Here is a 14,495-nt window from a genome sequence, read left to right on the forward strand (position 1 = left end):
ATTAGTCAGGAGAGAGAGGTGACTGTGACTGCCAATACTACTGGAATGTCACATGTAAGAAGTTAGACACCTAAATCTTATTTTTTGTGTCTGTCTACAGATTGTCAGTAGTACTTATGGTACTTTTGCATGGCTGTATTAAGGTAATGCTCAGTCCTTTCTCAAGGAACAAGGCATAATATTCAATGCAAAGAATAACAAGCCAGTATAGGCTGCTTTATGATTTTTTTTCCCCTTGCATACCTTGTTCAATCATCCTAATGGCTTCATCCTTCCGTTCAGGATTAAGGTTCACCCACTGGCCACTTACATCCAAGTACTCAATAGCGAAGACTGTAGGGGCCATTTTCATCATTGTTTGCTCTGCACAGCCTTTTGGCAACTGGATAAGCTTATCAATTCCATCAGCAGTAAGACAATTCTCCGTGGAGTCACCCATAATGCCCCCTGTAGTAAAAGACATATGCCAAAATACTGCTACTTAAAGCTGTCTGTTGCAGAATGAATAAAATGCGATACTTACTTTAGGTTGACACTCTAGCAAGGCCTACACTTCCAATTACAAAACACTATTTTCAGCTAGTTATCACTCTGTAAGGCTAGAGAAGAGCAAGAGTGAGAGAACAGGTCCTTGGAATGCTGGAGGAAGGAGGCAAGGAAGGAGCACAAGAGAGAAAGTCCTGGGGCTACTGGAGGCAGAGAAGCAAGAAGAGGGAGAAAGGCTGGTGCCTCAGGTTCAGACTGGGTAATTCTTGTCAAACCAGATTTGTTCCTCCCACAGGGCACAAAGAATATGGCCCTAAACATGTCAGACATTTGGAGCATCTTTTTCTATTATTTTATTATTTGATGAGCTCAAGCATCCCTCTTTAGAGTATGGGACTTTAGAATGGGGATTGGAATGGGGATTGGAAGTAGACAGCCTTTATATTATAGTTCCTAGGGAATTTTGTTTTAAAATTAATATGTATATTTGATGCCAGATTTCATTAATAAATGTATGCATGTATATATGTATTTGATCAAAGGAATATATGATTATAGATATTTTTCATTTAAAAAACAGACCTTTCCAGAATTTATAGATCAGAATCTGACATCTTTATTTCTGAAGAATTCAGTGGAGTGTCAAAAGGACTATTTGTTGTGTAGGGTTAATAGGGTTAAGTAGATGAATACCTTCCTCATTCTCTGGCTCTGGCATAGTTAATTTGGGCACAGGGAGGCAGAATGGACTGCATGAAGCTATTATCTACTTCCAGGGGTGAGGAGTAATTAGAAAGGGTAAAGCATTGGAGCAGTTTTGCGGTTGTCTTTATCTATGACTTAGACACATAGCACAAGATACTTGGATCATGGCAGAAAACCTAAGAAAGAATAGCTACGAAGAGTTCAGGAGTCAGTAGAATTAAAGTGCACTTACCTTTCAGGCTAATAAATACATGACTGTCAGAATCTGGTACCATATTAGCTGGTTTTTTCAGGTCCAGAGTATGGGATTTAACTGTGGATAAATAATATCTGGTTGAATGAAAATAACATTGTAATTTGGGAATAGGCTTTTCATGAAATGTCTTACAATTGACTGCAGTTATGATAGAAACATTAAAAAAAAGTTACATGGAAATTTATGAAAAAAAAAGATATTTATCTTGCATATGTTTATTTAATTTTCAGACATCCACAGTGTTTGTTGGAGCAACATGAGGAATTTAATTTCATTTTTTAACCATTTGATTAAGATGCTATAATAATAAAAGAATGATACACTGAAACACAGAAATAATACAAATCTATTCTAAAAATTTAGAATTAAATGATTTGGCTTTGACATTTTATGGGAAAAGAGATTTGTGACAGGTTTCTGTCAACCCAAAGCAACCTTTTTGTGTTAAGGAATACTTCACACTTGTTGAATGTTCACACAAAGCCGTAGAAAAACTGCTCCCTATTCCAAACCTCATCTGTATCTCACTTTTCTATGTAACTTACAGTCATTATTAATGCAAATGGTCTGCTCTTCTCTCTGTAAAACACCTTCAGCCTGTAAAATTGAGGGGAAAAAAAAAAAGTCAAATCTCTTGTAGGCTTTCACGCCTGAAAATAAGCTACGTGAAAACAAGGTCCCAGTCCTTACTAACCAACAGATGGCAGATATAGTTTGTTTTGGAGTGAGATTTCTTCCCAGGTAAAACTGAAACTTGAAATCAGAATTTCAGTCTCCCACATGAAATGCTAATGAACTTTACTGACTTTTTTTGTTATTGTTGACACATTTCTCTGGACGAAATACAGCAAACCGAAAATAACCCAGAAGAATGAAACCTTAAAGTTTATTTTCGACTCAGTGTACCATGCAAGTCAAGTTATCAGCAGGATTTCATTTATACACTGCTCTTCTATGAAGTTCATCAAGATCTGACTTTGTACTGGTATAGCACCAAATTCTGAGACTGTGTCGATCTCTAGAAAAGCTATGGTTTGTAACAACAGCTTCCCAACACTCTTAGCCTTATCCTTACTGGTGATACTGTTCCTTCACATTAATGGTGCATGAGACATATACTTCTGTTTTTGTGTAATTTAAATGTGGCCCTCAGTGTACTTCTGATGTGCTGCAATGAGTCTCTGCTGCTCAGCCCTGACTTATGAAAGTGACATCTCATTTTCATTACTTAAAAAGAGAGCAGGAAGATTAAATAAATAATACAGCACCATTCTTTGCCTTTATGTTCTCCACCTATGCAACAGAGTTAAATACTATGATCAGCAGAAACTATCTTCCTCTCAAAATATCAGCAGATGAACAACTTCAAGCTTGGGTTCATAAGGGAAAAAAAGGCCTTTTTTAAGTATTGATGAAGCATACAGAAGCTAAAGACCATACAGATAAGCAAGAACCATTGTCTGCATGAAAAAAAAAGAGAGATGTAACAACTGTTTTTTTGTTTTTTTTTTTTTTTTTGCCTTGTGGCATATTTTTTTCCATATGCAGTAGTCACAAGCCCACCCCAGGGTGAAATTTCTTCCCTGTGCTATAGCATCCTCTCACTCCTTGATGAGAATTAGATTGCTTGAGATGATTGCACCCAACCTTATGTTTCTGGGACTTCATTCTCTTCACAAGATCTTTGCACATAAGACATAATCTTATTTGGTATTAATGATGTGCCTGCCCTCTGCTGCTTATACTTACCACAACATTGAGGATCTTCCTAATGCTATCACTGTGCCCAGAAATTGGGTCAAAAGCAGTGATGGTAATTGGAATTTCTCCCACAGTCAGAGGAACAACTGAGAAATAGGCCGGTGTCGCCGAGTTCCCTACAACCGTCAGCTTCAGCTGTACAGACTTTTCTGTTGTCTCTGCCGTGCACAGCCCCTTCTCTGCAGCCATCTTCACTGTGACCTGCAGACACATGGCTTGAGCTCAGAAAGCGAGACAGAAAGAGCAAGACAGAAATTCTGCAAGACAGAAATTGCGTTCCGCTTAGCTCCCTCAGATTTCTTATTCTCCACCTTTCTTTGACTAGGCAAGGCCACGAGCAGCCTGCACCCTCCCCTAGCAGGCTTCCAGAGGTCCCTCCAACCCGAATTCTCCTACAATCCTATGGCCTATTAACATACATCAACACTGAGGCGGGCTGTGAAGGTAAATTAGCTAATATGTATCCATTGCATGGAATATGCAACACAGTTTTGAAAGATCCCTGACGGGATCTTACAGGGAAGTAAGAAGGATAGTATGCTCTTCTCGGTCTGCTCCTTTCAACACAGTTCAGAAGAAGATGCCAGCCAGCTGGGCCTGAGGTAAAAGAAGCAGAATCAGCCCAAGGAACCTGGGAGCCCTGAGCACAGCGGTAGCTGTGTGCTGCCAAGACTGGCAAATAGCAAAAGAGCAGCTTGTTGTTTCAATAATGTGTGGGAGAATGTGTGTCCAGAAGACATGGAATTTGGCTGCGTAATACAGTAAATGAAATCTGTCGTATACAGCAAGTATGACCGACAAGCAGACCTGGACCCTATCTGGCTGAAACTTTCAAAACAAGAGCATGGTGTTCAGGTTTTAGGAGGGCAAGGAATGGCAGTCAGGTCATTTTTATTATCCTGATAGTTATATAGCTAGCTAGATCTGTATAGCACAGTAGTCAGTGGCAATACTACCTGGAGATCTTCAGGCAGATAGTTGTAAATCACTGCTTTTATTTCTAGTTGTTCATGTCTTTTAACCGAGTATGGTAATCTCAGGGATATAAAAAAGTCTTTGAAAACCTCAAAAGTGTGAGGGTCAGCTATACAAAAACCTGGGATAAGAAAGAAAGAAAGAAAGAAAGAAAAAAAAAGACAGAGCTGACAAACACACCAGTAGTTGTTAGAAAATCAGGTGTCCAGTCAAAGCTCAATGTTAGGGTTTCTCTAAGGTCACGTGCAGGAGACAGGTATCTCCCAAAAGCGCCTTCACCTTGTTTTCTTTATATACGTATATATGTAGCTCTTAACTTGTAGTTGAGTTTTGATATGGCATATATCCAGGATTAAATAACCTGGTCAAAAGACCTTGCATTTGGCAATATAGACACTCTGTCAAGCTCTGTCAGATTAGCACTGCATCTGCATGTTTTAAATAATAAATATTCTCTACTTATCAGTACAAAGCAAACCAATAAAATAACAGTAATAATATTTTACCTTTTTGAGGAGATATACTTATTGCCTGAATTTCCCAAGTAGTTATAGAGTCAGGAACAACACTTCTTATGCTAAGAAGCACAAAATAAAATGTGTTAAAAAGAACGCATGAAATGTTAACCAAATATTTGAGGATTATAAAGTAAAAAGTATTCCCTCAGTAGTGGAAACAAAATTGTTGCAAATTTTCTGAATTCTTTGTACCAGATAATATGTAAAACTGATGTAAGTATAGATTTTATTATACAAATAAAGGTAGATTGATCTATTCAGGTGATTACCTATGGTTCCCAGGATGTTTCAATTCTTTTAAATTCCACCACCAGCTCTCTGGAAAATAACTACGCAAGATAATGGAAGTTTCATCAAACACTTCATCTTCATGAAGATCAAAATCTGTAAAACAGAAACTAGAATTAGAAAATCTGTAAAAAAGAAAACTAGTAAAACACTCAAGAAAGACAAAGTTGCTCAGCGTCGTGAGCAGAGATCACCCCATTTCTCTGCTCAGCCATTTGCACCCTCAGGGTATGGGCAGAGTCCAATAGCTCCATGATGAAACAGTTCTGGTGTCAAAGGCTGCTAAAGCAATTCTGCCTTTTCTTACTCCAAGAAGTCATCCTCTCTCACCTTCAATGTCTGCTGTCCTTTCCGTTGTACTGACACAACTAGAGAGGGGCACGTGGAAATGACCAGACCCTCATATGAGAACTTCTTCCCTCTCTTTCAGCATTTAATCCCCATTTAGCTCTCCCCTGCCCCTGGAAGGAAGGATATTTTCCTTCGATAGTGGCATTTCACCAATCTTTACTTCGTGCCAATCCAACTCGAGTTCTTCGCGCCACCAGCTCCTTCCTGAGTTCTGTAGCCTTCTCACAACAGAACTTGAAAGCCTTTTGGCATTCAGCAGAACCAGCAATTCTCGTTAGCCTTTTATCACAAGTAAACTTCATGGGATTTAATCTCATTCCATCGCGGCAACATTTTCGTAGAGCAGGGTCTTCATATTTGTTATCTGCAACATAATTTAGCCCAGGATTAGTGCTGTGGAATCAGCAGTAGAGAGAAAGGTGTTCATCGTATTTATTCCTATCATTCCCTGCAGTTAATGTTGACTAGTATTGCAGTAGTTTAGCTGCAGTTGGGGACCTGTGTTAATCCTAAAAAATAAAACCTGAACACAAGAGCAAAATCTGGACTTTTACCCTGTCCTAGAGATTGCAGTTTAAGTTTTTTTTTTTTCACATGGAGACTGTGAATTAAAAATGTCTTCTTAATGCATTAGAATTAGATATCTTGATGGTAACAGTCATAGCACTGTTGTTGAAGAAAGTGATCAGTTTCAAAATTCAGAAGAGCTGCCTTCAAGTGCAGTGTCTTTTGATGAGAAAATATCAATTTGTGCAAACTGATCTAAGAGAAAGCTTTTTAAAAATGCATTTAATTCCATTATATTAATTTCATTTATTTTTCATTTTAATTAATTAATTTTTTTAAGATGGAGTGCTAAGTGACAAAGCTGGAACAATTTTGGAGGCAGAATGTCACAGAAAAATGGGACCTAGAAAACAAATTCTAGCCATAAAAATAATTCTCAAAAAATAACCTTCCTCTTAAATACAGATCTTGAAGATTATAAAGCCATCTCATTCTATGACACGATATCTAGTAGAACTTTGCATTTGGACTTAGGAGATGGTGAATGAGTTTCCATTTACAGATAGACCATTTTTTTGTTGGTTCTGTTTGATTTTTTTTTTTTTGATAAATGCATCAGGTTACAGGGAATTTTATACACCTTTGTATGAGGTTATATCATGTAACACAAGAACTGAGGCTATGAGTATCTTGGTGTCCCACACAATCCCATCACTTCTTGCCAGCTAAATCCCAGCCACTTCCCTTTGCCACTTCCCTACATGGACATACAAATTCCTGAAGTTATCTTCTGGAAATCCAGTGATCTCTTCTGCCTTCTGGTATTCTGGGGGCATTTATAGCCTGGGAAGGCAGAATAGAAAGCTTTGGTTATGATACTATCATATTAAGTGTCTGACCAGGTAAGTCAGAGCAGACCCATCTCAGATCATCCACAAAACACCTACAGTGAGCAGAGTTACATTATAGCCCTGATTGCCCTACCTGAACTAGGTGCCAAAGGACAAACAGCCAAGAGCTGAGCTACCTGAACTGGTGGCATTCGGTGGAAGAGCAGAAAAAGAAACAGCCACACAGAAGTCTCACAACAGTACAATAATAAAAAATTTTGTAAATTAAATTTTAAACAGTCAACCCACCCCAGATGATAGGCTGTGATCTTGTACTAATGTCTAAAATAAAGGACAAATTGCACCTACCATCCCGCAGACTGGATTTAATTGTGTCTGATAAGTAGGCAAGACCAACATCAGTAAAAACTTGAGCACTATCTGCACCACCACCCGCAGAACACCCAAGATCGTAGGAATTCATGGCATTAAAGACCTGCCAAATAAAAAGCACAGGTGGATGACGCTTGTTTGTAAATTTTTTCTCTCTCTCTCTCTTTTTTTTTCTGTCTGTATAAAAACAATATTGTAATATACTGGGCAGTTTCCTATAGAGAAAAGACAAAGTAGAAGAGGTAGTGGTACAAGCTACACTTAAATATTGAGAGGAAAGCTGAGGAAAGTTTTAGCTGGGGAATAATTTCAGTTAATTTATGTTAATTTATAAACACTCTGTCACAGAATTGAAATCCCCCATGTAGCTGGTCTTAAATATGTTGCAAATTGCAAGAATAAAAACCTTGATAAGATTATCAAAACTTTGATTATACAGTTAATACTTTTCTTACTTTTCTGGATGTAAGCTTATTTCGCTTGTTCAGAATAAAAACTGCTTTGTCAACCACGGCTAAGGCAACTATTCCTTCATGGTCTGTTTCAATCAGTAAATTGATGTTGTCTGTTGGTTCATATCTCTCACGTTCTGTTCTCACTTTAACCTAAAGAGAGAATATGTAAACAAAAATGTCATATTTGTTAATAAATGCAAATACTTTTGGGCCAGGGAATACTTTCAACTGTGGCTGTCAGTGGTTGGAGACTGGGGGACATTGTGTTTCACAGAGTTTCTGCTTGGGATCCTGCCTTTTGAGAAATATAGATACAGGCATCTCCCACTGGGGCAAGTAAGAGAAGGCTCAAAAACTTGTGTGTCTGTGTGGGATATTCAGTCCTATGTTTCAAAAGAACTTAAGCATCAATGGGGATTAAAATTATGCATAAGAGCTCTGCTGAACTATGGCCTTCAACATCATACTCTTATTCTCTGATGGAAACAAAATCACCATAAAATAGATGCGGGAAAAAACAATCCATTAATATATAAAAGAATTGACTTAATACAGTTTGTAATAGGATTGTCTCCTTTACATGTCCCGTTTTAATTTTTTGACATGATGTTTTCAGATTGGGTGCGTACCTGATGTAGACGCTTCTGTAGTTTTGGTTGAAATAACCGCGGTGTTTTTCCACTTAGCAGAACCATTAATAAAAATGCTAACCTGATTTAAATGGCGTTTTGTTATTTGATAAGTTAAGAAAGGGCTATTTTGACAATTAGAGATTAGCTTTTTATTATCTAAATATTTGAAGGGAGAAATTTAACTCACTAAAACCATATTTTCTGTCTTTTTCAAGTACAATATGTCCTACAGAAGGACATAGTCTCTGCCATCATTCTTTGGAAACTTTCTTAGATATGCTTTTCTAGCAAAGAATGCTAAGGACTTCATTTTTCAATAAAAATGAAATTTTCCAACATTTCTGATGCTTTATAACTCCAAACTGAAGCATAACTGCATTCACCTGCTCACAGATACCCTTTTTAAAAATTATTTTAGAATATAATAACAGAAGTATACATAACAATAATAACAAACAGCAATAACAAAAGACAAGACTCTGTACCTTTCCTTCACAGACATCCACAAGGTCTGCCCATACAGAATCAGCAATGATCTCCTTACGACCACCGTTCTCAACGAAGTAGTAAGCTACCAAGCGAAAGGCAGGCACCATCTTCTCTGTGATTTGTAGGTTTATTATTTTGTTTGAGTAGGGAATCCTTCCCAAAAGCTCAGTTTGCCCCTTTACCACAACCTGCAGGGCAGAAACAAGCACACAGCACATCAAATACTGTGAATGTGCACTTGGCTGTGTAGTATATTGCATAATTTTGTATTCATATATAAAATATTTTCAGGCCACTTTATTTTTAATAGCATCTAGCAATATTAACTCGCTGGCTGAATGAACTGTATATCCGTACGGTGCTGCATGCTGCATGCTGCTAGCATGCAGCACCGCTCAGACAGTAGCATGCAGGTAAGTCTCTGTAGCACCAGTCTTGCAGCCCAGGCTTGAGACTATCATAGGCATAACTACTTCCATCTTCTGTATGTCTTCAGCCCCAGCAGGATATAGATACATCTTTTCAACAACAAAAAAAAAAAAAAAAAAAAAAAAAACCCTCAAACTATTAATATGCTAATAACCTATTTACCATATAATAGAAATAGTCAATCTTTCCCCTGCCAGATGGATGAACAGCATTCAGGGAAACACGTAAAGTATCTCCAGGTGCCAAGACTGTATGTGGGACACTGATGCTGAGGTAGTTGCGAGTATCAGACCTGTATCTTTCAGCTCGGATGCTGGCTTCAGGTGATTCTAATTTTTCTTTTCCCTCTTCAGCCTTTACCTGTGATGGAAGACAAGTACAAGGTCACTCAAGAGGCAATATAAGGCTTCACTCATAATTCATCTCTCTCCAAGTGCTGGGATCTGAGTTGAATCACCACTGAGACTTCATTGGCAGAACCTGGCATCATAAAACCATGATTTTCTTTGCTTTATTCTCTCACCCTACTTTGTCTATTTCTGCATGTGTGTTTGATAGTTTCCAGGGATGGTTTTTTCTTAATCAAAATCAAAGGCTCCAAATCACTAAGGGGTATTACGACAGCTTTTTTTTTTTTCTCTCTGTTATGCACATAAGTGAACCATCTGAGTGTTCAGATGTAGCCTTCAGTCTATATTGCTTGGGAACTTTTGCTTCATTCTTTTCTTATCCTTTTCTGTGCTTCCTCATGGTTATATCCTGGATAGCATGATTCCTATACTACATACCTAGAAAATACACATCTGAAAAAAACAAGAAGGTATCACCACCCATGCAAGTACTCCTTAATGCACTTGTACAGCATACTTTATACAGGTTTGAGAAAGCTTTGCAGATATTATAAGAAATTATTTTCTACTCTATATGCTAATTTAATGAAAATGGAACATTTCATTTGTAATTGTTTTATGAACTCTTCTCAACAATATATTTTTAAAAATTATTATTTTTTTACCTTTATTTGAAGCATCTGTGCATTTCCAGGGATGTTGAATGTGAAGGGAACCAGACCCTCTTTATTAGAAAGTGCAGTATTTTTCATTGGGGAGGTTCCAGATGAGGTAACAGTAGCAGTGACAGGCAGAGAGGCAGCAGGAGACCCATCAGTCAGAGTGACGGATGCCTAATGGAAAAAAAAGTCCTTTCAGTTACTTCAAGAAAATGCCTGCATTTTTTTTTTAAAAAAGGCCCCCAAATGAGAGAAAATATTTTTATAAACCAAGAGGAAATATGGAACTACACATATGACCATGCAAAAATTTGTGCTTTGAGACAAGGGGTAGCAGCTGATACAGTCTGGACTCCAACATGAAAATCTGTGAGTGTAGATTGACAGCTGCCCCACATCCTCATTTAGCATGCATTAGACCCTAGCAGCTCCCAGCTACTTCAGTCTTCAACTGCTTTTTAGGTAAAAATCTGTTCTTAATTTTTTGTATAAAACTTCTTTGTAGAAAAGTCTGAAAACATGGAAGTCTGAAAACTCAAAAACTTCAGTGACATTTTAAAAAATCAATGTTATGTATTTTAGTTTCAGAAATTTAATTTGATATAGGGTTAATCTACAATGTTATTATTCCAGTCTTTTGATATGGAAGTGAAGAAGAGGCTGCTACAAGGCTAACAAACCCCAACAGTTTATGCATAGTTTCCAGAAAAGAACCACAGTATTTTCAGGCTTCCTTTCCCTCTGAGGGTTCTGTGTGTAGAGAAGGAGACAAAACAGAAATACAAAACACTAGCTCCATGTTGGAACTACTTCTTCAGGTATTTCTCCTAAACAGGTTTTAATAAAGGTTTCGTAGCCTGAGCAGATGTAAATCTCTTTGTACAGAGGAAAGCAGACACAGTTGGCTAAATAATACATACCAAAACAGAGAAGGGGGCTCCAGGCACAAAATATTTTTTGGTGTTGGACAGATCAACAACATAAGGAGATTTCACAAACTTCACATTACTGAGTTCTTCCTCCCTGATCTCACCACCTGTTAATATCAAGCAGCATGTTTTTCCATGAGCGCCACAATTACATGCCTGCATATAGCATCCCTGCTTTCTAATTTCAAGATGAATTGCATTTTAAGCAATGTAGGGCAACTAAAAGATGACCCTCACTCAAAAAGTTTCAGTTGTACAAAAAGGAAAAGCTGGATATAGACAGATGGGGGACCAGTTTCTATTAGACAGCAATAGGAAAGATCTTGGCCATGTTTGAAGGGTCAGCTTCATGGCAGACTTAACTTCAGTGATCAACACTCAAGTAACAGCTCTCATGTTAGCTTCATATGAGTAATAATAGCACCTGTAACAACTCAGTAGCCCCTTGATTGCTGCATTCAGTTCAACTCAGCACCCTTGGAGGTAGTGCTAAGGTATGTGATGACCTTTCCAAGGTGCTTAGCATTGGAACAGGCAGATATTCATATGAGTGTTTGGAAAGGAATCAGAGAATAGAGAATATGGTGCACTATGATGCAGCATGAGCAAGCTTTGCAGGGAAGATTTGTCCAATGAGCCAAGTTTTCCCATGTGAAGGATTACATTAGAGAAAGATCTATGTAAATATTATAGGGTTTATCAGCCAAACCGTAGTGTACTCACTTGCAGTTTCTACAGTTGTAACAGCGATATATAAATGAAACCCTTCGAGAGCGGAAATATTCTTTTTTAATTTCTCTTCCAGAATGGGCGTACTTAAAGTCACTCGTCCTTTTCCTTTTTGGATCTAAAAAAAAAAAAGTTGAAAAAAATGATTCCCTTTTCTGCTCTCTTGACTCTACAGTTTAGAAAAAATGTTGCTCATAGCAAAACTAGGAAATAGTTGGACATGGACAGTGATTCATATTTTAACAACTTTTGATAACATTCGGTCCTCCTCGGATAAGTCAATTTCATTAGACTCTGGTACTTACTGAGAGCTGCTGTTCCAGGCCTGTAAGAAAGATTTTTTTCTCAGTTTCATCCACTATGCCAAATCGCACATATGCAATACCGTCAATCCCTTTTCCATAAGAGTGTCTTTGCAAGGAAGAAAAGTGAGATGATCACCACATTAATAAAGACTAAACATAAATTAAACTATTTGTTTTATGATGAACATAAAATATAGATATTAACGGGCATTGTGTCTTTTTAACTAATGATTTGAGAATGAAAAATAGTCCCCACCACTAATAAAACGAATATGAAGAATTTTGCAGTTCCATATACAAGACAGTAATTCCAAATACAGAAAAATGTATGGAGAAAATTACTTTGTAGGAATCATACATGGAAACATCTTCTGTCAAAAATGCTATAGATCAAAGAGAACTTCAGATTCACAGATATGCGAGATCTCCCACAAATCATCCCCTTCCCCAGGAACAGGAGAAGACATCTACTCTGCTTAATTCAGACATACAGATAATTCCTTTTGGTTGGTTACCTCATGCAGAGTTTAAAATAACGGACTGAAGAATCCCATGAGAGAGCTATTTGATGCAGCTGATGCCCTGCAGACCTCCAAAGACAGCATCCTGCCACGATGCCATGTGCAACGTATGCACCTGGCCATCAGATTGCTCTGCTCTACATAGCAGATGAGTCTTCAAGGCCCATCATGGAGAGCGATAACAGGACATGACACTGCATCTGGCAGGCTCGTTTCTTGAATAAACCCTGGAGGTGACATCCTCCTGCAGCAGAGCAGGTAGCACCAAACCACTGGCGTGCCACAGCCATGTGGTGATTGTTGCTTGGGGAAATCCTGCTTCATCTCAATTTTATAATGGATTTTTTTTTGTTTGGACAAAGTCTCTTATGAACTGACTTCATCAGTTTGTACTGATGTTTACCAGTGAACATTTGAAGGACTGAGAGACAATTCTTTTGGAAGCTGTTTAAAATGGCAAAATTTCTCTAGCAACTACAGAAGCAACAGTCAACAAATCCAATAATTAATGATTACTTGCATGGCAAGTTCATAAAGGTAAGTTCAGATTTTATGCAAGGATCTTTTTCCCTTCTGTATTAACATTTTCCTCCCTGTCGTGCCCATCAGATACAGAGCCCAATATAAAACAGACTAGATAAAAGATACTATGCAAGAGTGACCTATAAATAACTTACTTATATGTACACTATTCAATAATATTTCCTATACATAAAATGTTACGGGTATCTACATATATATATAGTTATTATTCAGATATAATACAAAACATAATTGTAAATCATTAAAAAAATCAGAATCCTGAAAGTAAGTGGATACTATAAGCTTTATCGGATTTCAACTATGAAAATTGACTATTTAATAAAAAGTACACAGTTCTCTTTCTACTGTCATGGGTATCACAGAATGGCTGTGGTTGGAAGGGACCTCTAGAGATCATCTAGTCCAACCCCCCTGCACACGCAGGGACATCTAGAGCACGTGGCACAGGGTCGCAGTATCACTGTAATACAAGAAAATTTGCCAACTATCTAATATTAACATTAACTACAGTATTAACCTTAACTAAAATAACTCTGTATGACTGAGTTGCTGTTTTCCTGTTAAGGACTCATAAGGACTCAAATGGATGAATCAACCTCAAAAAGCCATGAAGACTTATTTCTTAGGAGTTGTTCTGAGTGGGGATCTGGCATTTCTTACTGATACTGCATGTTCAGCTGTCTGTTGACATATCAAAATTGCCTTGGAATAAATCTGAGATTTTATCTAGATACAGAGAGTTAACCAGAATAACTATTTTAGTGTTACTTAGATAATTCAAAGTATCTGATTTCAGGATATGTATCTCTTCTATATCATTGCTATGGTATGTTTGGCAATATCCTAAAAAAAAGGACCCAGTATGATAATACTTGCTAGTATTATGATCTTCAAAAATTAAGTATACATAGAAGCTAAGAAAACAAATAGGTGAGCAAGAGGATGGACAGTCTCCTCATTCCTTTGAAGCTGAAAAAATTTCTCCCAAGTATGAAAGAAGGCCAGCTACTTGAGCTCCTTTCATACAATTTATTCATCTTCTACTTTAATCACCAGAGAGACAACAATTCGTTAATTCTTTCTCCCAACTACTTACACAGAGGTTCTTTAAATCTGATATAAAATATCTGAATTAATGCAACACTGAACCACTTGGCTTAAATGACCTGCTTATAAATCCTGGACTTGCAAATCTCATATAAATAAATCCTACCAAAATCATCAAGTCCAGTTACAAGAATAATTGCTTTAATAAACACAAAATACATCACTGTGTCCCCAGAAAACTATTTAATTTCTCTCTCCCTCTTTCCAATACAGAAGTTGGCCAAGATATTTCCAATTCCTTCTGATTCCAGCTGGGCACTAAATAAAGCAAGACCAT

At 37.5% G+C, this 14,495-nt stretch overlaps 1 protein-coding gene across 1 annotated transcript in view; it reads right to left on the minus strand.

The window, feature by feature from the left end:
* The window catches only part of LOC104570586 (complement C4), a 37,338-nt gene that overhangs the window by 16,665 nt on the left and 6,178 nt on the right, over positions 1–14,495 (minus strand). Inside the window, exons 8-24 of the mRNA XM_088522296.1 lie at positions 12,048–12,153; positions 11,737–11,860; positions 11,005–11,120; positions 10,091–10,258; positions 9,238–9,435; positions 8,643–8,834; positions 7,526–7,675; positions 7,047–7,173; positions 6,619–6,690; positions 5,501–5,704; positions 4,971–5,085; positions 4,690–4,760; positions 4,165–4,304; positions 3,197–3,409; positions 1,993–2,044; positions 1,424–1,504; positions 244–447 (exon numbers count right to left, since the gene is read on the minus strand). Coding sequence (XP_088378422.1) covers positions 244–447; positions 1,424–1,504; positions 1,993–2,044; positions 3,197–3,409; positions 4,165–4,304; positions 4,690–4,760; positions 4,971–5,085; positions 5,501–5,704; positions 6,619–6,690; positions 7,047–7,173; positions 7,526–7,675; positions 8,643–8,834; positions 9,238–9,435; positions 10,091–10,258; positions 11,005–11,120; positions 11,737–11,860; positions 12,048–12,153 — 2,333 coding nt within the window. The remainder of the gene's footprint in view (positions 1–243; positions 448–1,423; positions 1,505–1,992; positions 2,045–3,196; positions 3,410–4,164; positions 4,305–4,689; positions 4,761–4,970; positions 5,086–5,500; positions 5,705–6,618; positions 6,691–7,046; positions 7,174–7,525; positions 7,676–8,642; positions 8,835–9,237; positions 9,436–10,090; positions 10,259–11,004; positions 11,121–11,736; positions 11,861–12,047; positions 12,154–14,495) is intronic.

This window comes from Tinamus guttatus, unplaced genomic scaffold, assembly GCF_059628265.1.
Source record: "Tinamus guttatus ecotype Peru unplaced genomic scaffold, ASM5962826v1 Tinamus_guttatus_pri_ptg000150l, whole genome shotgun sequence".
NCBI lineage: Eukaryota > Metazoa > Chordata > Aves > Tinamiformes > Tinamidae > Tinamus > Tinamus guttatus.